This window comes from Hemitrygon akajei, chromosome 5 (assembly GCF_048418815.1).
Source record: "Hemitrygon akajei chromosome 5, sHemAka1.3, whole genome shotgun sequence".
Taxonomy (NCBI): domain Eukaryota; kingdom Metazoa; phylum Chordata; class Chondrichthyes; order Myliobatiformes; family Dasyatidae; genus Hemitrygon; species Hemitrygon akajei.
The window spans coordinates 94,342,312-94,368,428 of NC_133128.1; the positions used below are offsets into that span (position 1 = coordinate 94,342,312).

The 26,117-nt window shown below is 43.0% G+C and overlaps 1 protein-coding gene across 1 annotated transcript in view; it reads right to left on the reverse strand.

Moving 5' to 3' along the window:
* Positions 1–22,810, reverse strand: part of sms (spermine synthase) — a 58,455-nt gene extending 35,645 nt beyond the window's left edge. The window contains exons 1-6 of the mRNA XM_073046079.1: positions 22,704–22,810; positions 20,182–20,302; positions 16,340–16,433; positions 8,758–8,822; positions 5,116–5,291; positions 4,147–4,301 (exon numbers count right to left, since the gene is read on the reverse strand). Coding sequence (XP_072902180.1) covers positions 4,147–4,301; positions 5,116–5,291; positions 8,758–8,822; positions 16,340–16,433; positions 20,182–20,302; positions 22,704–22,749 — 657 coding nt within the window. The 5' untranslated portion in view covers positions 22,750–22,810. The remainder of the gene's footprint in view (positions 1–4,146; positions 4,302–5,115; positions 5,292–8,757; positions 8,823–16,339; positions 16,434–20,181; positions 20,303–22,703) is intronic.
* Between the last annotated feature and the right edge of the window lie 3,307 nt (positions 22,811–26,117).

Consider the following 26,117-nt stretch of genomic DNA (forward strand, 5'->3'; position numbering starts at 1 on the left):
TCTGTCTGCCAGAGAAAGCAGGATCTCCCAGTGGCCACACATTTTAATTCCACATCCCATTCCCATTCTGATATGTCTATCCATGGCCTCCTCTACTGTCAAGATGAAACCACACTCAAGTTGGAGGAGGAACACCTTATATTTCGTCTGGGTAGCCTCCAACCTGATGGCATGAACATTGACTTCTCTAACTTCCATTAATGCACCTCCTCTCCTTCTTACCCCATCCCTTATTTATTTATTTTTCTTCTCCTTCTCCCCAACCCCTCTGTCCCTCTCACAATCACTCTGGCTGTTCTCCATCTCCCTCTGGTGCCCCCCTCCCCCTTTCTTTCTCCCTAGGCCTCCCGTCCCATGATCCTTTCCCTTCTCCAGCTCTGTATCCCTTTTGCCAAACACCTTTCCAGCTCTTAGCTTCACCCTCCCCCTCCTGTCTTCTTCTATCATTTTGCATCTCCCCCTTCCCCCCCCCCTTTCAAATCTCTTACTATCCCTTCTTTCAGTTAGTCCTGACGATAGGTCTCGGCCTGAAATGTCGACTGTACTTCTCCCTATAGATGCTGCCTGGCCTGCTGCGTTCTGTGTGTGTTGACTAAATTTGCTAATTGTGCCCACCTGCATACAGATCCACTACATGAATAACAAGAGGGTACCCCATCATTCACAGAATCAACCTTCAACCATCACCCTCTGCTTCCTATCATTGAGCTCATTTTAAATCCACTTCACTAGCTTATCTGAATCCTATGCAGCCTAAGATTCCAATTAAGACGATAAAGACTTAACAAAAGTCCATATAAACATCCAGTGCCCTGCCTTCATTCATCCCCTCAGTAAGAACAAATAAAAAATTAATCAGATATGACTTCCCATGCACAAAATCATGCTATTTCAGATTAGGCATTGACTCTCCAAGTGATGGTAGATCTTGTTCCTCAGAATTCCTTCCAGTAATTCTCAAAATACTGGAGAAACTCAATAGGTCAGGCAGCATCAATGGAGTGGAATTAGCAGTCAACATTTAAGGCCAAGGCCCTACATCAGGACTGGAAAAGAAAGGGTAGAAGCCAGAATGAAAAGGTGGGGGTGGGGGAGGAGTACAAGCTGGAAGGTGATAGGTAAAGCAAGGTGAGTGAGGGAGAAGTTAAGTAGGTGGGGGGGGGGGGGGGTGATGATCAATGGAAAAGGTAAAGGGCTCAAGAGAACCATGGGAGAAAGTGGGGGAGGAGGGGCACCAGAGAGGTGATAGGCAGGTGAAGCAAGTGAAAGAGAAAAGGAGGTGCTGGAATGGGGGAAGGGGAAAAAGGTCAAGGGAAGAAATTATCAGACATGAGGAAAAAATTATGTTCATGCCAACAGGTAGCCAAATGAAATATGAGGTGTTGCTCCTCTAACCTGGAAGTGGCCTCAGTGTGGTAGTAGAGGAAACCATGGATCAACACGTCGGAATGGGGAGTGGAATTAAAATAGTTGGCCACTGGAAAATTCTACCTGATGTGATGGACTGAGCCAAGGTGCTTGACAAAGCAGTTTAGAGGCCACACCAAGAGCACTGGGTATAGTAGGTGATCCCGGTGAAGTATTGCCTCACCTGGCAGGACTGTTTGGGACCCTGAACAGTAGTGAGGGCGGTGGTGAATGGGCAAGTGTAACACTGGTGGCACTTACAGGGACAAGTGCCAGGAGGGGGATCAGTGAGGAGAGATGAACAGACAAGGCAGTCATGGAAAGAGCAATCCTGAGAGATGAGGTTGGCGGGGGGGGGGGTGCATCGGGAGAAAAAGGTAAATATGTGTTTGGTGATAGGATCCTGTTGAAAATGCAGAAGATGCAAAGAATGATGTACAGGATTTGGTGACCCAGGGGTGGTAGGGAAGGACAGGATGAACTCAACCCCTACAATGGCAGCAGGAAGATGGGGTGAGGCCAGATGTCCGGGAAATGGATGAGAGTAGGATCGATGGTAGAGAAAGGGAAACGGCATTCTTTGAAGGGGGAGGATATCTTAGATGCTCCTGAAAAGGAAGTCTTATCCTGCGGCTTTCAGTAACTTCCCTACAAAATGAAATCAGGCTCACCATGCTGTATTTTCCTGGGCTGTCCTTGCTAACATTTTTGAACAATGGAACAACATTAGTCACCCACCAGTCTTCTGGCACTTCGCCTGTGGCAAATGACGAAGCAAATAACTCCACAAGGGCTTCTGCAATTTCATCCCCAGCCTCCCTCAAAACCTGAACACAGGAGAACCTTCTGCTGTTAATCTAACTTCAGAACATTTTGCTTGTCCGCCTCCATGGAGAGCACAGCTGTTTCTTTTAGCTGTCTACATATGTATGGTTGAATGACAATTGAACTTGAACTTGAGAATCCCCAGGAATGGAGATCAACAAGTCTAGAGGAAATAAAGAGCCAGAAGAAATTAGCAATAGGAGTAAAAGCACACAAATACCCATGTCCACTGGATGATAGCTTCCAAGCTTCCACTGAATTAGAGTTCCCAGGATTGGCAGCTACATAACTAACCTCACTAATCAAGGAAGAAACTAGAAATACAACTAGTTCAGCCACTGTCAGTAAATGGAAAAATTATCAAGTGGTAAGAGTGCACTAGGGTATTGATAAAAATCATAATTAGATTGGACAGTTAATTTATGAAAGGGAAAATACTTAATCAATTTGTTAATTTTCTTGAGGATGAACCAGAAATAAACTACACTCTCAGATGATATTTAATGAAGTGCCTCACTGGAGATTTTTTCTTTAAAAAGACTCATGATTCCAGGCAATACAATGGAACTGGCTAAGAGGGAGATTTGTTTTTGTTGTTCCTCTCCACACCTTGTGGTGCATTGGGCTGCAAACTTGCTGATTATAGCATTTGTCTGTTTTTTTAACAAGGCTCATGCTCAACCTAGCATAGATGGAAAGTGCTCACAAGCTGGCCAAAGAGGCAGAAATCAGTAGGAATAAATGGGGACTTGAGATGACTGGGACGTCACAGGAATTTGAGGGGGTGCGGCTGGGGCAGAGACTCATCTGTTCAAAATCCACATCAACAACTTGGATGAGGATCTAAGTATACTATGTTCAAGTTTGCTGATATGAAACTAGGGGCAGTGTGGGTTGTTGAAAATGCAGAGGGTCTTTAGGAATCTTTATGGAAGTGAATGGGCAAAACCTGGCTGCTGGAATATAACATGGGGAAAAAGAAGGTTGGGATAGCAGAGCTGATGACAATTTGAATGAAAAATAAATGATTCAGTTCAGATGGGCGTTTGACAACCAGCACAGGAGCACAAGCAGTAGGTCATGGGCCTGCCCAGGCTATGTAACTGATTTTCAAATGTTAAGAGAACAAAACCTGAGGTATAGAAGGACCTCCATGTTCTTGTACATAAATCACCCGGGGTTAACATATAGGCATACAATTCAAATGGTGTGTACTTTTCTCCAAGCATATGAGAAAATGGTGGAAGAATAGACTTATATATTATGCCAGCAATGATCTACTTAACAGGCATCAGGGTCCAAATGGTCCACTCTTACTTTCTTATAGTCCTTTCTTGACCTGGACTGCAAGAGGATCTCGGTAAAGAATGTACATATTTCTGGTGAGACAGCATCTGGAATATAATGAACAGGTATTGTATCCATACTGAAGGCAAGAGACACTTGCGCTGAGACAGTGTAATCAAGGTTCATTAGATTGATTTCCAGAATTGATGTGGGGGTGGGGGAAGAGAGAGTTTGTAGGTGCTGTCCTTGAAGGGCCTATACGATTTTAAATTTTAGAAGAATGAATTCTGCAATAAAATTTTTCACTGCACCACAGTACACGTGACATTAAACCAGTTTACTATCAGGAACTCTTACACAGCTTGAAGGGTAGATATCTAGACATTTTCACTATGGGAGAATTTAGAACAAGAGGACAAAAAGTAAGTGAACACTTAGTTGTCAGCAGAGGATTAATACTAAAAGCTGGAACCTTATTTCACCATCTGCAGTACAACCTAGAGAATATATTGTAACTCTCTCCTTCTCCACTCAAAATGACTAGATAGCATTCCTGTAAATCCTACCAGCTTTAAGCAAGCCATTTCACACCATTTACCTACTAATTCAGGCAAGGGTAAAGGATATTTCCACCATGGTGACCATCTTTGGCTTTAACTTAACCAGCTCACACAGAATTCCACCATCGCCTCCTCCCAAGATAAGAATCTCTTTCCCTGTGTAGTCCTCCACTCCACTGCCCATTATAGCCTGTGTATATGGGAGGTCACTTTCTCCCAAATCTGGAACAAAGAAATATATAATGTTTACTACATCATTCAGTAAGGAATTAAATGCAACAGGCTCAACAGTAACTTCAAGGACAAATGAGGTTCAAGTCCCAAGGAGCACTGGTAGGACTCTTGCTCTATCAGAAGGTGGTAAAGATCCAGCCTTACCCTAGTCTTATCCAGTGCTTGAGAACTGTTCCACATGGACTTAAAAACAAGAAACATTATTCTCTCTTCACAGATGCTGCTTGAATTGATGAATATGTTCATTATTTATCAATTCATTACTTCAAATGCAGGAACATTTTTAGGAGGTGGTTCACATATAATTATAAATATATCTTATTTTACAGAGCAGAATGTAGGAAATCCTATGCAAGTCTTCTAAAATTAACAATAAGGCAGCTTTTAAAAAAGCCCAAGTTCAACCCTGCCCTTATCCCTTCCACAGCACTAAAGGAGCGGTTGTGTATTACCAGAATTTTCAGTTTTTGTTGTAAGCTCGCATTTGCATCATGGACTCAGTTCCAACAAGGAAGAGTGGGATGCAACAACAATTCACACCTTTAAATTATGTACAAGGAATCTTTTTTTCTTTCCATTCTTTCTCTAAGCCACCTACAATGTCCCTAGACTATGGATTGTCAGTGGATATTAAGAGAGTTTGACAAAGACCAGCATTCAAAACAGGTTACAATGGACAAAAAAAAGCAATGAAGATTGCATGAAACAAGACACAAGAACAAATAAAATTCCACTCTTGAATGTTTATTAACAAATAAACTAATCAGCTCTTACGAACACCAGAAAACCAGTAAATACTTACTAATGTCACCATTGAGGATGAGAATATTTCCAAACTGCTTTGAATGAAGAATCTTTATGTTCTGGTATGCAGAATCTTCATCATAAACAACATCATCAATATCATATTCAACCAATCGGCCATCTGCAGTAGGCCAGTATCTATCAATGGTCCCCCCTCTGATGATTGCAGGTAACCTGTGTAGAGCAATATTGGTTGAATGAACAAATCTGCATTTACATTCTTCCTTATAAGGGAAGTAACAAAGTCCCAAATGGACACACATCTAGAGAAATACATTTTAAATACAGGCACTGGGAACATCCTGTAAACTGTAAATGAGATGCACTGCCAGTTGGAATTAAGCTTTATTTATGTTGGTCGAAGGCAGAATATTAGATGTGAAAAACTTCAAATATTGGAAATCTGAAATAAAAACAGAAAACACAAATAGCATATCGTTTGCTACACTAACCGCAGTAGCATATCAGTTAGTGTGACACTGTTACAGCTTGAGGCAGAGTTTGAAATTCAGTTCTGGTGACCGCTGTAAGGAAGTATGTACGTTCTTCCCTTGTGCGTGTGGGTTTCCTCCGGGTGCTCCAGTTTCCTCCCACATTCAAAAGATACACCAACTAGTAAGTTAATTTGTGGGTTGTCCTGTGATAAGGCTAGGGTTAAATTGGTGAGTTGATGGGCAGTACGGCTCGGTGGGCCAGAAGGGCCTGTTCCGTGCTGCACCTCTAAATTAAATAGCTTAATTGATGGAAACACTCAGCACTCAGACAGCGTCTGTGGAAAGAGAAATGGTTAAAAGCTGAAACGCCTGTTGTAAAGTCCATCAGAAGCAAACAGCACAACTAGTTATTTCCACCCTCCTCTTCATTGGCCTAAGCACTAGTCCTCCTCTTCTGTTAAACCCAACACATCCCTCAAGTCCCATATGGAACAGTGAGCTACACAACTTTCTTTAGTTAGTTTCTACATGCAAATAGGGGCATAATGCTGTCATGAGGAAAAACTGAAAACAGGCCACTGACAATCCAGCATCATCTTAATCTGCAAGAATGTTGGTAGACACATCTCCTTAATGAAGTTAACAAGGCTAAAGAGAGAATGTACTTCTCACTCTGATCTCTCCCTCAATACTCAGCTCTGAAGTAGGATTTATGGTTCAAAATGTCTGCAAATAAATCAAGTACTTTGACTTGACCGGCATTGCTTTAAATTCAAAACTTTACTTAAAATTTTAAAAATCTAGCTGTAGTTAATTTGAAATTCCAAAACCAAATATGACGCCTTAAAAGGTCTAGTCTCCATAACAGCTGATGCCCTAACTAATCAAGAACCTATCAACCTCTGCTTTAAATATCCCCACTGACTTGACCGCCAAAGCTATCTACAGCAATGAATTCCACAGATTCACCACCCTTTGGCTACAGAAATTCCTCCTCAGCCTATTCTGAGACTGTGCACTCTGCTCCTAAATCAGAATTGGAGAAAAAGCTATGGCTCAAAGTGGTAATAGTCTGGCTTCTCTAATCATTCATGTGTTCTCCAATAGACCCAATCCATATATGTTTAAGCACTGCAAGGGACTGAAGTTGCCCATTCATTATTGAGGTGAACATAATCAGTCCATCAAATGGCTATATGGTAACAAGAAGATAGTGCAATTGTACCTAAATAAATGATTTCTGAAGAGAGAAGGTAAATCAATCCAATATACAGCTCAGGGAGGCAATACAGGCAGAGGAGAAGGAAGGAAAATTGTATGATAAACTGAAAACGCTGTAAATACTCGGGCATTTAACTATCTCTTCCTGCAAATGTGGCCTGACTGCTGGGGTATTTCTAGCTTTTTCCATTTTACATTAGATCTCCACCATCTGCAGTTTTGTGATTTTCACTTGACAATATTAGAAAGGCCAGCTCTGTATTGTGCAAATATAATGATTAATATTAAAATGCCTTCCATAAACAGAAGTAAAACACGAAACACTGGCAAGATTCAAACATGGTTTGATGTTTGAATTTCTGAGTCTTCTATGACAGTGTTTAGCATTTCACTTCAGTTGTTGCCAAGGTGTATTTATCAGAAGGCACAGATACAAAACATCACAGCACAGAAACAGGCTTTTTACCCCATACAGCACATGCCAAACTATTATGCTTCCTCGTCCCAATGACCTGCATCCAAATCATAGCCATCTATATCCCTCCCAGCATGTACTGATCCAAATTTCTCTTAGGTGTTTAAATGAACCCACATCCACCACTTCCACTGGCAGCTCGTTCCACACTCACCACCCTCTGAGTGAAGAAGTTCCCTCTCATGTTTCACTTAAATAATTTACCTTTCACCCTTAACCCATGACTTCTATCACTAGTTGCTCCCAGCCACAGTGGAAAAAGCCTGCTTGCATCTACCCTATTTACACCCCTCATAAGTTTGTTTAAGTCTATCAAATCTCCCTCCATTGACATTCTAGGGAATAAAGTCCTAAGCTATTAAATCTTTCCCTTATAACTCAAGTCTTCCAGTCCCAGCAACATCCTTGTAAAGTTTTTCTCTGCACTCTTTCAATCTTATTGATCACTTTCCTGTAGGCAGGTGGCCAGAACTGCATGATACTCCAAATTAGAACTCACCAATGTCTTACACAACCAATTTACACCCCAGCTCCTGTACGCGATACTTAGATTTATGAAAGTCCATGTGCAAAAAGCTCTCTTTACGACCCTACCTACCTATGATGCCACTTTCAAGGGATTATGGATCTGTATTCCCAGATCCTTCTGTTCTTCCACACTCCTCTGTGCCCTACTGCTCACCATGCATACTCTCCACGTGTCTGATTAAATTACACCTGCCGGTTTTCAGCCTATTTCCCTGTCTGAACCTGGGTGGGGGGGAAAGAGAACATACCACCCATAAATCTCATTCTCTTCCATAGAACCTCCTGAGATTGAATCCCCTATCACTGTAGCTTACCTCTTCTCCCTTATGAGCCAAAGAGTCAAACTCAGTGCCAGACCACCCCCCGCCAGTATCTGAAGTGAAATACCTATTATTGAGAAGGACAGCCACAGATGTACCCTGCACTGGCTGCCTATGCCCTCCTCCCCTGGGGACCCAGTTACCTGTGCACGGTAGGTGCAACTACCTCCCCATATAGGCTGTCAATCAACCCTCAGCCTCATGAATGATCCTTAACATGGTTTGTAAGCAGCTGCAGCTGGATGCATTCTCAAAGATATAGTTGTCAGGGACACTAGATGTCTCCCTGCGTTCCCATATCCTGCAAGAAGAGCATTTCACTATGCTAACTGATATTTGAATACTTATCAAGTAATTTGCTCAATGAGTTAACAAGTTACTTACACCTGAACAATTCATAGGAAGAACATGTACTATAAACATCTGCCAAAGCACGTGTTTATTTCAGTGCTTCAATATCTTTGATTGTGACTACCCTCTATCAAGTTCTCCACGTGATAAAGCAAATAACTCAGTTTAACACATGTAGAATGAAAAATAATAGAACAGAGTAACCAATTACTAACATGCAGGATACTATCAACAAACACTTGATTGAGAGAAGCCACTCAAGTTTGTCAGTTAACGCGATATCCAATTGGATGATCTATTTTATTTCCTACCTTTTTAGCCTTTTGATATTTCCCTGCAAGAGGTCTTTCATTTTCTGTTCCAGTTTGTTACAGAGCTGAAATATAAATGAGTAGCGTCAATTGAATTAAATCACTGTAGAATTAACTGAATTGAACTGACTTTATGCCTTACATCCTTCATATACGAGTTAAAATCTTTACATTATCTCTCCATTCAAATGTGCAATTATAGTAATTTATAATAAATACTATGTACAACAGGACAGTCAATATAACATAGAAATACAGTTGAGTCAGCATGAATTAAGCAGTCTGATGGCCAGGTGGAAGAAGATGTCCCAGAGCCTGTTGGTCCTGGCTTTTATGCTGCGGTACCGTTTCCTGGATGGTAGCAGCTGGAACGGTTTGTGATTGGGGTGACTTAGGTCTCCAATGATCCTTCAGGCCCTTTTTACACACCTGTCTTTGTAAACGTCCTGAATAGTGGGAAGTTCACATCTACAGATGTACTGGGCTGTCCGCACCACTCTCTGCAGAGTCCTGCGATTGAGGGAAGTACAGTTCCCATACCAGGCAGAGATGCAGCCAGTCAGGATGTTCTCAATCATGCCCCTATAGAAAGCTCTTAGAATTTGTGGGCGGGAATCAAACTTCTCAACCATCTGAGGTGAAAGAGGGGCTGTTGTGCCTTTTTCACCACACAGCAGATATATACAGACCATGTGAGATCCTCGGTGATGTTTATGCCAAGGAACTTAAAGCTGTTTACCCTCTCAACCCCAGAACCATTGATGTCAATAGGGGCTGGCACGTCTCCATTCCTCCTGTAATCCACAACCAGCTCCTTTGTTTCTGTGACATTGAGGCAGAGGTTGTTTTCGTGACATCACTTTGTCAGGGTGATGACTTCCTCTCTGTAGCCTGCCTCATTATTGTGATTAGGCCAATCAGTGTAGGGTCGTCAGCAAACTTAAATAGCAGATTGGAACTATGGATGGCAACACAGTCATGGGTGTACAGAGAGTAAAGGAGGGGGCTTAGGACACAGCCCTGAGGGGCACCTGTGTTGAGGGTCAGAGGTGAGGGAGCCCATCCTTACCAATCTGACAGGAGGTGCAGGATCAAGCTACACAAGGCAGGGTGAAGGTCGAGCCTGCAGGGAATTATGGTGTTGAATGCTGAACTGTAGTCCAAGAACAGCATTCTCAAATAATGATCCCTCTTCTTCAAATGTCTAAGGACACAATTACTTTATCTATTGAGATATAGCACGGAACAGGCCCTCCAACCCTTTGAGCTACGCTGATCAGTGACCCCTGATTTAACCCTAACCTAATTATGAGACAATTTACATTGACCAATGAACCTACTACCTTTTACCTCTTTGGACTGTGAGGGGAAACCAGCAGACCCAGAGAAAAGACACACTTTCCATAGGGAGGACTTAAAACTTAAGATGATGTCAGAGTTGAACTCTGATGCCCCAAGCTGTAACAACTGCTATGCTACCATGGCCAAAAGTTGGCTCAACAATGTGTAGAATGGGAATCAAGGAGAAACACCTTACTAGCTGAAACCAAGGCTTTGGCAAGCTGGGACAGAGACAAAATGATCAAGTACAAATAGGACAGGTTCATTCCAGCACACTGTACTGGAGCTTGGTTATAGGCTTGGTAAGTAAAATCAGAAATCAGAAGGGACCTACAATGGTAATATCCTGTATGGTGCAGGACAAAGCATACAAATATCATCAGCTATGACAAATAAAGTAGTTAACCCTGTTAAATAACAAATAAAACTTTGGACTCTGTAAATAGAGCAAAGAGGAGAGATTATAAGGTCTCAGCTTGGGGTCTGTCAAACCCAATAAATACCTCAATCATCTCAAATAGTTGTGGATTATTTCACTACAGATAGCACTATCATTCCACAAAACTATATACACAAGCACACTGAAAAAATGCCCATTTAGAATATTATCTTATGGGAACCCATTTGGTCCAAATATCTTTCAAAGATCAATTCAATTAGTCTTACTGCTTTCCCGCAGGCCTGCACATATTCAGTATTCACCAGGAACTACCATACAATCTGTTACCAGCACATTCCAATTCACAGAACAAAAAACTCCAAGAATTCCTTATGTTATTGCTCAGAAATAGCAGCGTTTCAGTGCCACATCTCCATGCTCCCTTGGAACTTACTAAACTCTTGTTTTCTGTTCCTTATAAACTTGTCAGGCTCTGTTGCCCATTCTGCATTTAAACCCTCTGGACCCCACCTCCATTTAAATTGATTTGAGTCCCATTTCCCATGCTCCCTTTAAACTCTCTGGGCTCTGTTTCTCATTGTCTCCAAGCACCAAAGCCCTGAACCTCAAGCTCCCTGCCTTGCTGCCCTTATTTTAAATACATTTGCTGCAGCTCCTTAGAGACAGCGTTAGGGAACAGGAGATGCAGCTCAATGACCTTCGTCTGGTCAGGGAGAGCGAGGAGGTGACAGAGAGGAGCTACAGGCAAGTAGTCACACTGGGGCCTCAGGAGACAGGTACGGAGATGGGAGTCAGGAGACAGTCAGGAGAGGGAAGGGCAAGAAGCAGATGCTGGACAGTATCCCTGTGGCCGTCCTCTTAACAATAAGTACTCCTGTTTGGGGAGAGGGCAGTCTAACTGGGGGAAGCAACCTCCAGTGGCTATGCCTCTGGTACAGAGTCTAGCCCTGTGGCTCAGAAGGGTAGAGAAGGCAGCAGTAATAAGGGACTCTACAGTTAGGGGATTAGACAGGCAATTCTGTGGACGCAGGAAAGAAACACGGACGGTAGTTTGCCTCCCAGGTGCCAGGGTGCGGGATGTTTCTGATCGCGTCCAGGATATCCTGAAGTGGGAAGGTGAACAGCCAGAGGTTGTGGTACATATTGGTACCAATGACATAGGTAGGAAAAGGGAGGAGGTCCTGAAAACAGACAACAAGGAGGTGGGAAGGAAGTTGAGAAGCAGGACCTCAAAGTTTGTAATCTTGGGATTAGTGCCTGTGCCACACAACGGTGAGTATAGGAATAGAGTGAGGTGGAGGATAAATGCGAGGCTGAGGGATTAGAACGGGGGCAGGGATTCAGATTTCTGGATCATTGGGACCTCTTTTGGGAGAGGCATGACCTGTACAAAAAGGACAGGTTGCACTTGAATCTGAGGGGGACAATATCCTGGCAGGGAGGTTTGCAAAAGCTATTGGGGAAGAGTTTAAACTAGGATTGCTGGGGGTTGGGAACCAAACTGAAGAGACGGAGGAAGGGGTGGTTGGCTCACAAATAGAGAAAGCTTGGAGACAGTGCGAGAGGAAGGATAGACAGGTGATAGAGAATGTTCATTTTAAAGCAAGAAGCATCCATAAACAAAGTGGATGAGCTTAGAGCGTGGATCAGTACTTGCAGCAATGACGTTGTGGCCATTACAGAGACTTGAATGATTCAAGGACAGGAATGGTTACTTAGAGTGCCAGACTTTAGATGTTTCAGAAAGGACAGGGAGGGAGGCAAAAGAGGTGGGGGCGTGGCACTGCTGATCAGAGATAGTGTCACAGCTGCAGAAAAGGAGAAAGTCATGGAGGGGTTGTCTACTGAGTCTCTGTGGGTGGAAGTTAGAAACAGGAATGGGTCAATAACTCTACTGGGTGTTTTTTTTATATAGACCACCCAATAGTAACAGGGACATACAGGAGCAGATACGGAGACAGATTCTGGAAAGGTGTAATAATAACAGGGCTGTCATGGTGGGAGATTTTAATTTCCCAAATATTGATTGGCATCTCCCTAGACCAAGGGGTTTAGATGGGGTGGAGTTTGTTAGGTGTGTTCAGGAAGGCTTCCTGACACAATATGTAGATAAGCCTACAAGAAGAGAGGCTGTACCTGATCTGTTATTGGGAAATGAACCTGCTCAGTGGGAGAGCACTTTGAAGATAGTGATCACAATACTATCTCCTTTACCACAGCATTGGAGAGGGATAGGAACAGACAAGTTAGGAAAGTTTTTAATTGGAGTAAGGGGAAATATGAAGCTATCGGGCAGGAACTTGGAAGCATAAATTGGGAACGGATGTTCTTAGGGAAATGTACAGCAGAAATGTGGCAAATGTTTAGGGGATATTTGCATGGTGCTCTGCATAGATATGTTCCAACGAGACAGGGAAAGGATGGTACAGTACAGGAACCGTGGTGTACAAAGGCTGTTGAAAATCTAGTCAAGAAGAAAAGCTTATGAACGTTTCAAAAAACTAGGTAATGATAGAGAACCAGAAGATTATAAGGGAAATTAAGAGAGCCAGAAGGGGCCACGAGAAGGCCTTGTTGAGCAGGATTAAAGAAACCCCGAAGGCATTCTACACATATGTTAAGAACAAGAGGATAAGACGTGAGAGAATAGGACCAATCAAGTGTGACAGTGGAAAAGTGTGTATGGAACTGAAGGGGAGTTCAGAGGTACTTAAAATGAATACTTTGCTTCAGTATTCACTACAGAAAAGGATCTTGGCCTTTCATGGGGTACCTTATCAAATGCCTTGCTGAAATCCATATACACTACATCAATGCGTTTAGATATTACGAAAGAGGATGTGCTGGAGCTTTATGAAATCATCAAGTTGGATAAGTTTCCAGGACCAGATGAGATGTACTTTAGGCTACTGTGGGAGGTGAGGGAGGAGACTGCTGAGCCTCTGGCAATGATCCAATGGGGACAGGAGAGGTTCTGGAGGATTGGAGAGTTGTGGTTGTTGTTCCCTTATTCAAGAAAGGGAATAGATAGACCAGGAAATTATAGAAACATAAAAACCTACAGCACAATATAGGCCAAACATGTCCTTACCTTAGAAATTACCTAGGGTTACCCATAGTCCTCTATCTTTCTTAGCTCCATGTACCTATCCAGGAGTCTATTAAAAGACCCTACCATATCTGCCTCCACCACCATCACCGGCAGCCTATTCAATGCACTCACCACTCTCTGCGTAAAAATCTTATCCCTGACATCTCCATTATGGACCAGCAAGTCTTACTTCAGTGGTTAGCAAATTGATGGAAAAGATCCAAAGAGGCAGGATTTATGAACATTTGGAAAAGCATAATATGATTAGGAATAGTCAGCATAGCTTTGCCAAAGGCAGGTCGTGTCTTACAAGCCAGAGTGAATCTTTTGAGGATATGACTGAACACGTTGATGAAGGTAGAGCAGATGTAGTGTAAATGGATTTCAGCAAGGTACCCCATGCAAGGTTTATTGAGAAAGTAAGGAGGCATGGGATCCACGGGGACATTGCTTTGTGGATCCAGAATTGGCTTGCACATAGAAGGCAAAGAGTGGTTGTAGACGAGTCATATTCTACATGGAAGTTGGTGACCACTGGTGTTCACCAGGGATCTGTTCTGGGACCCCTTCTCTTCGTGATTTTTATAAATGACCTGGATGAGGAAGTTTAGGGATGGGTTAGTGAATTTGCTGATGACACAAGGGTTGGAAGTGTTGTGGATAGTGTGGAGGGCTGTCAGAGGTTACAGTGGGACATCAATGGGAAGCAAAACTGGGCTGAGAAGTGACAGATGGAGTCCAACACAGTTAAGTAATGTAACAGCTATACAGGACCCTGGTCAGACCCCTCTTGTAGCGCCGTGCTCATTTCTGGTCACCTCACTACAGGAAGGATGTGGAAACTATAGAAAAGGTGTGGAGGACATTTACAAGGATGTTGCCTGGATTGGGGAGCATGCCTTATGAGAATAGGTTGAGTGAACTTGGCCTTTTCTCCTTGGAGTGGCGGAAGATGAGAGGTGACCCAATAGGTATATAAGATGATGAGAGGCATTGATCGTGTGGATAGTCAGAGGCTTTTCCCCCATGGCTGAAATGGCTAGCACGTGAGTTTTAACACGCTTGGAAGTAGGTATGGAGGAGAGGTCAGTTTTACTTAAAACAGAGAGTAGTGAATGCGTGGAATGGGCTGCCGGCAACAGTGGTGGAGGTGGATACAATAGGGTCTTTTAAGAGACTCCTGGATGGGTATATGGAGCTCAGAAAAATAGAGGACTATAGGTAACCCTAGGTAATTTCTAACTGAAGTACATGTTTGGCACAGCATTGTGGGCCGAAGGGCCTGCACTGCGCTGCAGCTTTTCCATGTTTCTATATTCTGGCCTGGGTTCCCACACACCTCTTCACACTGACTAGGTCGACTATAAAAACCTATTTTCATATCATCTAATTGCAAAAAAATAGTAAACTTCAATTGTGACAGCTTATTGATGAAAATAATATCCAATAGTCTGGCACATCTGTCAATCTGGTACGAGGTTGCCTGGTTACTGGCATTTTATTGGTGTTTGTTCTGCATACCTTTCCAATTCTTAAACCTGCTATACTGGTTAATGAACCTGGGAAAGAAGACAGTTTCTCAGTGTTAATTCCATCAAAACAGTTCATCTTTAACACTTCAGTAAATCATTCAGAAAGATTATTAAAAGAACCAGGAGCAATGCATGATAAAACTTCTTCTGCATTCATTAACCTAAGGCAAAATACCACTTCCCAGTTCTGGTCCAGAACTGCTCCAAGACTCTTCTTAAAAAGGCAATGTCCCAATTTGGCCATTGTATTCCAGATAAGGAATAACCAACTGTTGTTTAATACATTTGTTTAATATCCTTGGATTTACCATTAAATCCACTCTTAATAAGGGAAAGACCAATCATGCTTATTATTTTCAAAGACCTATACTGAAATGTACAATGATTGCAAGATAGTTTTCCTCGATGCAAATGCTTCCATTTACACTGTCTTTCATGTAAAAAGAGCACCTCTTGTTGTATAAATAGGCACTATTTAGGTTCTTACAAACTTTTCCCTTAAAGGAAGCCTGAAAGACAGTAGTGCGATCAGTTACAGCACCAGGCACACAGCTCCAGGGATCAAGGTCTGCTGTCCCTGTGCCTTTTAAATTCTCCTGAATGGGTTTTCTCCAAATGCATCACTCTCCTCACCTACGGGTCAGTAGATTAACTAGTCACTGTAACTTGCTCATGCAGGGAGAATCTGGGGCAGGGAGGGGAATTGAGAGAGAATAATGATGCAGATGTGTGCCTGCTGGTTTTTGAGGGCATGGTAGGCCAGGCTGCCTGCTTCCATGCTGTAAGCCTGTTCAGTCAAAAGAATCTAATTCTGGGCTTGTGATAGTAGGGTCAATATCAATCATTGACAAATCAAGAGTCCACTTATTGTATTCTACAAAATCTTAACTATGTTGTGTCATCACAATCCACAGGCTCTTCATCCTTGCTTCAAGTTCTAAACTGACCCAATCAGCTAATTACCTTTAGTACAAGCTGTCAACTAGCTTGTGATCAGACTTCAGGGGAAAACAGCCAACAAGCTTAATGTATGTGCTCATTAATATTTCTGCATCCCTCTTATAAAACAAAATCAGAAACTCATGACACCTGTTGTCTAACTACCATGACCGCATGTGAAATAAAGACTAGTTTTGCTCCATTTAGTAATACCCATTTTCCTTTATATACCTCAGTGCAAATTCTGCAAACTAATATACTCAGAAGCATAACACTTACCGTTTCAACTGTTGCTCGCCCTTTGTTGTCCAATTCATAGCTATGGAAGTCAAATGTCATGAGCTTATCTGTGTACATTCTTAGAGTGGCAAAGCTGCAAGTAAAATTAATTGAAGTCTGAAATAAAATGTGTATGAAATTCAAGTAGTATTTAAGTCTTTTCTTTCCAGTGGTTGTAAAAGAGCACAATACAACACAGTTTATATTCTAAAATTGCTAAGCAGAGCATAGGAGTGGAAGTTTGCATAAACACAAAGCAGGAAAGGCACAAATCCCAAACATATTACATTGAATGTATTTCTAGGATAGCATGGCTTGTTTCGTTGTGTACGTAACAAAATAACACCATGCAAGTGTTCAGTAAAATGTCCCTCCCCACATTTTAACAGATAGACAGACTGATACAATTAGCTACTACATGAAGTAAAACAAAAGGTAACAACACATTGTATAGAACTCTGGTCAGGCTGCATTTCTGTATGGTCACCCCATTACAGGAATAATGGAGAGGCTTTGAAGTGGGTGCAGGAGTGGCTTACAAGGATACTGCTTGGCTTAAAGGGTAGCAGCTACAAAGAGGTATAGGTCAATGTTAGACTGTTTTCTCTAGCACTGGAGACTGAGGGGAAACCTGAGAGTTAATAAAATTATGAGAAGCATAGATAAGGTAGACAGTCAGAATTCTTATAGCAGGGTTAAAAATGCCAAATACTGAGAGGACATCCATATAAGATGAGAGGGGGAGAAGTTTAAAGGTGATGTGCAATGCAAGTGTTTACACAGAGGGCCTGGAATGTGCTGCCAAGAACAGTGGTTGAAGCAGATATGACAGAGGCATTGAAGAAGCTTTTAAATTGAGACATGAATATGCAGAGAATGGAGGGATATTGATCACATGCAGGCAGAAGGGATTAGTTTAATTTTATAGCATGATCAAGACAGAGAATGTAGGTCAAGACCTCTTCCTATTCTGTACATCTGAGAGCAGGAACTTTTCCCTTTTGCATCTACAAGCATCTCACGGTGGTGTGAAATGATGAAAATTATTTAATGACCACTTGAAATCAGCAAAACCTTTATAATGAGCACAAACAGGCCAAATACCAATTGAACTACCCAATCTGAATATATTAAAAGGTCCACGGCAAGTCTGAAAAGGATCTTCAACCTAAAAAGCCAAGCGTTTCTGTTTCCATGGATTCTGCTTGACCAGCTGAGTACTTAATACCACATTTCCTTGTTACTGAATTAAAGCCTATGCCTTTCATGAAAATGGAAAACAACTTTTCTCATACTACCTCTATTAATCTGATAATTTCTATAACTTCTCCATGCAAATCTTGTCCTCTCCAGGTCAGAAGTATTTCCTTTGTCCCATCTTTCCTTCCCCCATGCTCTCAACTTTCCTGGTTCTGATGGAGGATTAACAGACTGAAGGTTAAACACTGTTTATCTTTCAACTGATGCTGCCAGACCTGCAGAATGTTACTAACTTGTTTTATTCCAGAGCAAACGTTACTTTACCAAACAAAATATATCTGAAGGTTAAAGTTGAGTGGGCAAAAAGTAACGCATAGTTCCTTATTTCCTTAAGACCCAGGCACCCAGAGGACAACTGAATGGATGTTGAAAAATTGTCACTGGGTTTTATGAGCACTGGACACAGGGAAAGTGACTAAGTGTAAAGACGGTGTAGAACCACACACAGAAATGAAAGTCTTGAAAAACCACAGACCTGCAAGTGAATGAATTACATGCAGCTCGAGAACTGGGCTCCAAGTGTTTGTGTTTAAGATATTCCCTGCTGACCCCCGTTGATCAGAATCAGTTTCATTATAACTGACATGTCATGAAATTTGTTGCTTTGCAAGACATGAAATATACTATAAATTACAATAATATTTAAAAGTAGTGTAAAAGGAGAGCAAGAATAGTGAGATAGTGTTCATGGGTTCATGATCATTCAGAAATCGATTGGTGGAGGGAAAGAACTGTTCCTAAGACATTGAGTGTGTTTCTTCAGGCTCCTGTCCCTCTTCCCTGATGGTAGTAATGAGAAGAGGGTACGTTCTTGCTGGTCCTTAATGACTGGTGCCGCCTTTCTGAGATGTTCTGGCTGCTGGGGAGAGTAGTGACCACGAAGAAACTGGCTGAGCTTACAACCTTCTGCAGCTTTTTCCGATTCTGTGCAGTGCCACACTACGCCCTCCCCAACCAGTTAGAATTCTCTCCACGCTACATTTGTAGAAATTAGCTACTCTTTAGTGACATACCAAATCTCCTCAAACTCCCAATGAAACACAGCCACTGTTGTGCCTTCTTTGTAACTGCATCAATATGTTGGATCCAGTAAAGATCTTCAGAGACACTGATACTCAGGAACCTAAAACAGCTCACTCTTTCTACTGCTGACCCCTCCATGAGGGTGTGTATTCCCTTGACTTTCCCTTCCTGAAGTCCTCAATGTCTTGCTGATGTTGAGTGAAAGGTTGCAGTTGCAACACCACTCAACCAGCTGATTGACCTCGTTCCTGAAACCACCTCATCGCCAGTGAAATTCTGCCAACAACAGTTGTGTCACAGTGGGCTGAAGTGGGTGAGTATCTTCAGGGGGTTTATGAGGTGTAAGGAAATCACAGGTGACGGTGCATGATCCTCTAGGCAGACACCCGCTCTCTCCATCTTCTCTCAGTATCCCAGGGGAAGGTCTCTGGTCCTCAAATGGACCCTCCGGTGGGGCTCCAGGAACTAACAATCAAGACCAATTCCAAAGAAGGTGGGAACTTTACAGTCTTCCCTCTGTTCAGGGACATTCAATCCCTACTTCATGTGTGATCAGCACTGTAGGAGCCCAGCAGGCCTGTACATGGAAACCCAGTGCCCCCATTGTCAATCCTCACCTTTTCACCACTGCCAGAACAAGATTTGGACTGAATCTGTGACTGAACCACAGAAATATATCCTCAGCAAAGGGTGTTTAACCTTCACTTTATTTCTCTTTCTATCAATGCTGTCACAGCTATTAAGCATCAACGGTCTGTTGACAGCAAGGATGTTGCTGGGACCTGAGTTATAAGGTTAAAGAGATCAGGATTTTATTCACTGAAACACAGGAGAATGAGGGGAGATCTTATAGACATATGTAAAATTAAGAGGGGTGCTTGCAGGTATTTCCACCCCCTCTTTCAGGTTGAATGATATTAGAATAAGTTTACAGAGAAAGGTGAGATACTTAAGATAAATCTGAAGGACAGTTTCTTCATTCGGGGGGTTCAAGTGTGTAATGAGTTGCCAGTAGAAGTGGCAGATGTGAGTTGAACTGTAACATTTGGATAGATACATTGATGAGAGATGTATGGAGGGCTTTGGTTCAGGTGCAGGTAGATGGGACTAGGCAGAAGACCAGGACAGCATGGAGTAGATGGGCTGAAGGACCTGTTTCTGTACTGTAGTGCTATGACAGAAGACCTTTTGGTCCATCAAATTTATACTAGCTCTCAGAGAATTCTCATTCCCTCACTTAACTTGTCCACATTCCCAACAATTCTTCCACCCCCACGCCCAATTAACCACCAATCCACATCTTTGAGATGTGAGGAAACCCTCTTGCAACATGCAATTTCCTCAGACAGCAGCAGAAGTCACAACTGAACCTAAATCACTGACAGTGTGATGCAACAACTCTACAAGACGCCAAACAATCTCCTCCTTCTAGTGTGTCATTAAACCAAGTAACACATATCCCACCAAGCATGTTTGCAAATACAAAGGCCATAAATTCAGTTTCAGTAGAACTTAATCTTCTGCCATAATTCTAAAAACAGGTTTGAAAGTTCTCATACCTGCCAGACTCTGAAATATATGTTACTAAGAATCCATTTTCTCCCAAATTGTGAACTGTTTTGGTCATTTGTTGCTCCCGAAAAATTGGCTCCAATGCTTCAATAACAGTTCTGCCATCAGCTAAGGAAAAAGAAAGCCAACATTAACAAAGATAGAACTATATTGCTGATCTTTCACATCTACTATTGACTCACCCACATATATGTTTGACAATTTCTATCCACCTACAGCAGTCTGCAGACATCTAATTTACTTAAATAGCGAAAGTAATCAATATCCTAAGAAGAAAATGCACAAATTTAAAGCAAATATCAGTATAATTAGCATGCTGTAAAAAAAATCTATTTGCAGAACTTTGTAAACTCTTCCTGATATTATAGGAAATAATATATTAGATGCAATCCTGTCCAGCAAATTCATAAGATCGACAAATAAAACTTTCCCAGGTGACAGATGCATGGCAGGAATCCCTCAAGTTGTCTTTACTTAATATTTTCTATGGAATATCACTCAAATTTACATGATGTAAAACTTGTCTTAATGAAAAGGATGACAATCAATGAAGATAACTGCAATGTCATTCATTTCTTCATCAACAAAACTCCATGTATCTAAACTGACATCTCCCAATGGCTACAAATAGAACAAATAAGAATCTCACAACCATTCAGGACTGAGCAATTTGTTTCACTGTGCACCCCCGTCATTGGGTTAAGCAACCAATATACAGTGGGTGAAGATTGCACAACTTACTGGAAGTATAACACACAGTTCAGAATCACCATCACTGGCACACCGTACCATACAAAAGTCTTGGGCAAAGCCTCACCACCAAATTCCTCAGCACTAGCATCACGACGATCATACAAATCATGGGACCACTTCATCGACCCCAACTGGGAATGAAACAATAAGGCAAAGAGAGGAGTTCTCGACATTAATTTCCTGCTACCGAGAACTGCTTCATGAGAGGAAACTTAAGAAAAGGCAGTCATATCTTGAAGCCTACTTGAAGAAGCCAAAGTTAGAGGAGGAACCACAGCCTGGTCCTTCCTTTAAGATGTAGCCACCACCAGCTTCCCTCCGCTGCAGTTGTAATGTGTTGCTGCTCCACTGATGTACAGGTTAGGTCTACTTTAGTGTTTGTTACTCCACAAATAATACTGTGTAAACATAATAGATCATATATTTTGGGTTTGATTTTTTTAAAACCAGACACCTGTCGATTTACGTAATAGCGATTTATGCATCGCGTTTGTTTACACAGCCCTCTGAGTTAAGCAGGGTCTGGGTGTATTTGTTGTGACCACCCTTTGCCTTTAAAACTGCATCAATTCCCTTAGGTTTCCTGTCAAGCAGTTTTATAAGAAAACGGCTGGAAAATTGCTGAAGTTAGTTCTTTATGGCCTTGGCCATGTGATTGGGGTCATTGTCCAGCTGCCAAATAAACCAAAAAACACTATGACACAGTACAGAACCTTCAGCCCTCCATGTTGTGCCCAAAGTTGGGACTGATCAGACATCTCCCTTAATGCATTACGTGATAGATGAAAATTTGCTTGTACTTGTCAGCACTGAGGATTACAGACCAGATCACCAATTCCACTGGTAAAAGTTCAGTTCCAAACCTGCAGGGAACCTCTACCATGCTTCACATTCATCTATGTAGCACTCTCCAGCTCTTCTACAGACAACTGTCTCAAGTTTGAGCCAAAAATTTTCAATTTTAACTCGATAGCCCATGCCACTTGCTGCCATTGTTCAGCACCAAGTGTTTTGTGTTTTTGTGCATAGGTGCATCTCCCAGCTTTGTGTCCACTTCGGAGGAAGCTTTTTGACAGCAAATCTTCCATGTAGATCACTTCTGACAAGACTTCTTCAGACTGTAGAGTTTTTTATTTGGTAGATTTGTAGATTGTATATTTGGGTTAGAGTTGATTCTGAGTTCAGAGCTGATAGCAATGCTGGACTTCTTCGATTTAGAAGGGACGTCAGTCTGATGTATCTTTCGTCTGCTGCAGTTTCCATGCCCAACCACTACATTTATGGTCAACCTTGCTGATGCAGGATGAACACCTTGTGTCTTGTTTCTATGCTCACCCTTGCCATGGTGTAAGAATTGATGATTTGAAGGTTAAACTGTTACATCTGCTCCATCCTCACCTTTGTCCTTCGCCCAGTTTGATTGTTTTTGCAACAGTTTCTGTTTCAGTTAATCAGTTTAGTTCATGCCACTTATTATGTCATTGATCATCAATGTTATTTGCTTAATAATGCACTGGGCTACATACCTGCAAAGTAGTCCTGTTTGTCGCTCGGTTCCGGGGAGCGTGTCAGATTGCCTAGGCCTGAACCCGTGCCCGCCGCTATCTCCTCCACCACCACTCCCCCCCTCTTCCCCTGCTACAGGCTGGCGGCGGGGTCCGAGCTTCGCCTCGACTCACCCCCGCCGTCTGCACCTCTCGGTCGGAGGAGGCTCGGCCTGCGCTCCCCCGCGAAACCACTGACGGGTCGCACTCACCTGGCGCCGAGAGGCAGAAGTCCAGGACGTACTGCTGCACCGCCATGGCTCCAGCTCCTGGCCATGCCGAGTGCACAGCGACCGAGCCGGGCGCGCATGCGCGCTGCGCCGAGGGGCGGGGCCGGGGCGGGGCGGAGTCTCACCTCGGGGTGGGGGGGCGGGGGGCAACTGAGACCGGCTTGTACTGTCCCAACATCGAGAAAATCATGCAACCGGACTGCTTTCAGACCCGTGCTGCAAAAGGAAAGCAAGGGAATCACAAGTTTTGCATGGAAGAGCAGAAGGGACAGGCTACAGTGCCCTTTCCTGGGTTGTCTCCAGAATCAGAATCAGGTTTATTATAGAAACATAGAAAATAGGTGCAGGAGTAGGCCATTCGGCCCTTCGAGCCTGCACCGCCATTCAGTATGATCATGGTTGATCATCCAACTCAGAACCCTGTACCTGCTTTCTCTCCATACCCCCCCGATCCCTTTAGCCACAAGGGCCATATCTAACTTCCTCTTAAATATAACCAATGAACTGGCCTCAACTGTTTCCTGTGGCAGAGAATTCCACAGATCCACCACTCTCTGTGTGAAGAAGTTTTTCCTCATCTCGGTCCTAAAAGGCTTCCCCTTTATCCTTAAACTGTGACCCCTCATTCTGGACTCCCCCAACATCGGGAACAATCTTCCTGCATCTAGCCTGTCCAATCCCTTTAGAATTTTATACGTTTCAATAAGATCCCCCCTCAATCTTCTAAATTCCAGTGAGTATAAGCCTAGTCGATCCAGTCTTTCTTCATATGAAAGTCCTGCCATCCCAGGAATCAATCTGGTGAACCTTCCCTGTACTCCCTCTATGGCAAGAATGTCTTTCCTCAGATTAGGGGACCAAAACTGCACACAATACTCTAGGTGCGGTCTTACCAAGGCCTTGTACAACTGCAGTAGAATCTCCCTGCTCCTGTACTCAAATCCTTTTGCTATGAATGCCAACATACCATTTGCCTTTTTCACCGCCTGCTGTACCTGCATGCCCACCTTCAATGACTGGTGTACAATGACACCCAGGTCTCATTGCATCTCCCCTTTTCCTAATCGGCCACCGTTCAGATAATAATCTGTTTTCCTGTTCTTGCAACCAAAGTGGATAACCTCACATTTATCCACATTAAATTACATCTGCCATGAATTTGCCCACTCACCTAACCTATCCAAGTCACCCTGCATCCTCTTAGCATCCTCCTCACAGCTAACACCGCTGCCCAGCTTTGTGTCATCCGCAAACTTGGAGGTGCTGCATTTAATTCCCTCGTCTAAATCATTAATATATATTGTAAACAACTGGGGTCCCAGCACTGAGCCTTGCGGTACCCCACTAGTCACTGCCTGCCATTCTGAAAAGGTCCCGTTTACTCTCACTCTTTGCTTCCTGTCTGCCAACCAATTCTCTATCCACATCAATACCATACCCCCCAATACCGTGGGCTTTAAGTTTGCACAATAATCTCCTGTGTGGGACCTTGTCAAAAGCCTTTTGAAAATCCAAATATACCACATCCACTGGCTCTCCCCTATCCACTCTACTAGTTACATCTTCAAAAAATTCTATAAGATTCGTCAGACATGATTTTCCTTTCACAAATCCATGCTGACTTTGTTCGATGATTTCACCTCTTTCCAAATGTGCTGTTATCACATCTTTGATAACCGACTCTAGCATTTTCCCCACCACTGATGTCAGGCTAACTGGTCTATAATTCCCCGATTTCTCTCTCCCTTTTTTAAAAAGTGGGGTTACATTAGCCATCCTTCAATCCTCAGGAACTAATCCAGAATCTAAAGAGTTTTGAAAAATTATCACTAATGCATCCATTATTTCTTGGGCTACTTCGTTAAGCACTCTGGGATGCAGACCATCTGGCCCTGGGGATTTATCTGCCTTTAATCCCTTCAATTTACCTAACACCACTTCCCTACTAACATGTATTTCCCTCAGTCCTCTATCTCACTAGACCCTCGGTCCCCTACTATTTCCGGAAGATTATTTATGTCCTCCTGAGTGAAGACAGAACCAAAGTAGTTATTCAATTGGTCTGCCATGTCTTTGTTCCCTGTGATCAATTCACCTGTTTCTGACTGTAAGGGACCTACATTTGTCTTAACCAATCTTTTTCTTTTCACTTATCTATAAAAGCTTTTACAGTCAGTTTTTATGTTCCCTGCCAGCTTTCTCTCATAATCTTTTTTCCCTTTCCTAATTAAGCCCTTTGTCCTCCTCTGCTGGACTCTGAATTTCTCCCAGTCCTCAGGTGTGCCGCTTTTTCTAGCTAATTTATATGTTTCTTCTTTGGACTTGATACTATCCCTAATTTCCCTTGTCAGCCATGGGTGCATTACCTTCCCTGGTTTATTCTTTTGCCAAACTGGGATGAACAATTGTTGTAGTTCATCCATGCGATCTTTAAATGCTTGCCATATGCTGATAATACAGAATCTGAGGCCACAAACCAGGCACGCCCAGGATCCTCTTCAGTTTGCGTATAAGGAGAAGGTGGGAGTGGAGGATGCTATCACGTATTTGCTGCACAAATCACTCTCTCACCTAGATGGGGCCAGTTGTACTGTGAGGATTACATTCCTTGACTTCTCTAGTGCCTTTAACACCATCCAGCCCAAGATCTTAAGGCACAAACTAACGGAGATGGGAGTAGACTCTCACATGCTGGATTGGATAGTGGACTACTTGACAGATAGACCTCAGTATGTGCGGTTGGGAGACTGTAGGTCTGACACGGTGGTCAGCAGCACAGGGGCGCCGCAGGGAACCGTACTCTCTCCGGTCCTGTTCACCCTGTACACATCAGACTTCCAATATAACTCGGAGACCTGCCATGTGCAGAAGTTCGCTGATGACACGGCCATAGTGGGGTGTGTCAGGAATGGACAGGAGGAGGAGTATAGGAAACTGATACAGGACTTTGTGATATGGTGCAACTCAAACTACCTGCGTCTCAATATCACCAAGACCAAGGAGATGGTGGTGGACTTTAGGAGATCTAGGCCTCATATGGAGCCAGTGATCATTAATGGAGAATGTGTGGAGCAGGTTAAGACCTACAAGTATCTGGGAGTACAGTTAGACGAGAAGCTAGACTGGACTGCCAACACAGATGCCTTGTGCAGGAAGGCACAGAGTCGACTGTACTTCCTAAGAAGGTTGGCGTCATTCAATGTCTGTAGTGAGATGCTGAAGATGTTCTATAGGTCAGTTGTGGAGAGCGCCCTCTTCTTTGTGGTGGCGTGTTGGGGAGGAAGCATTAAGAAGAGGGACGCCTCACGTCTTAATAAGCTGGTAAGGAAGGCGGGCTCTGTCGCGGGCAAAGTACTGGAGAGTTTAACATCGGTAGCTGAGCGAAGGGCGCTGAGT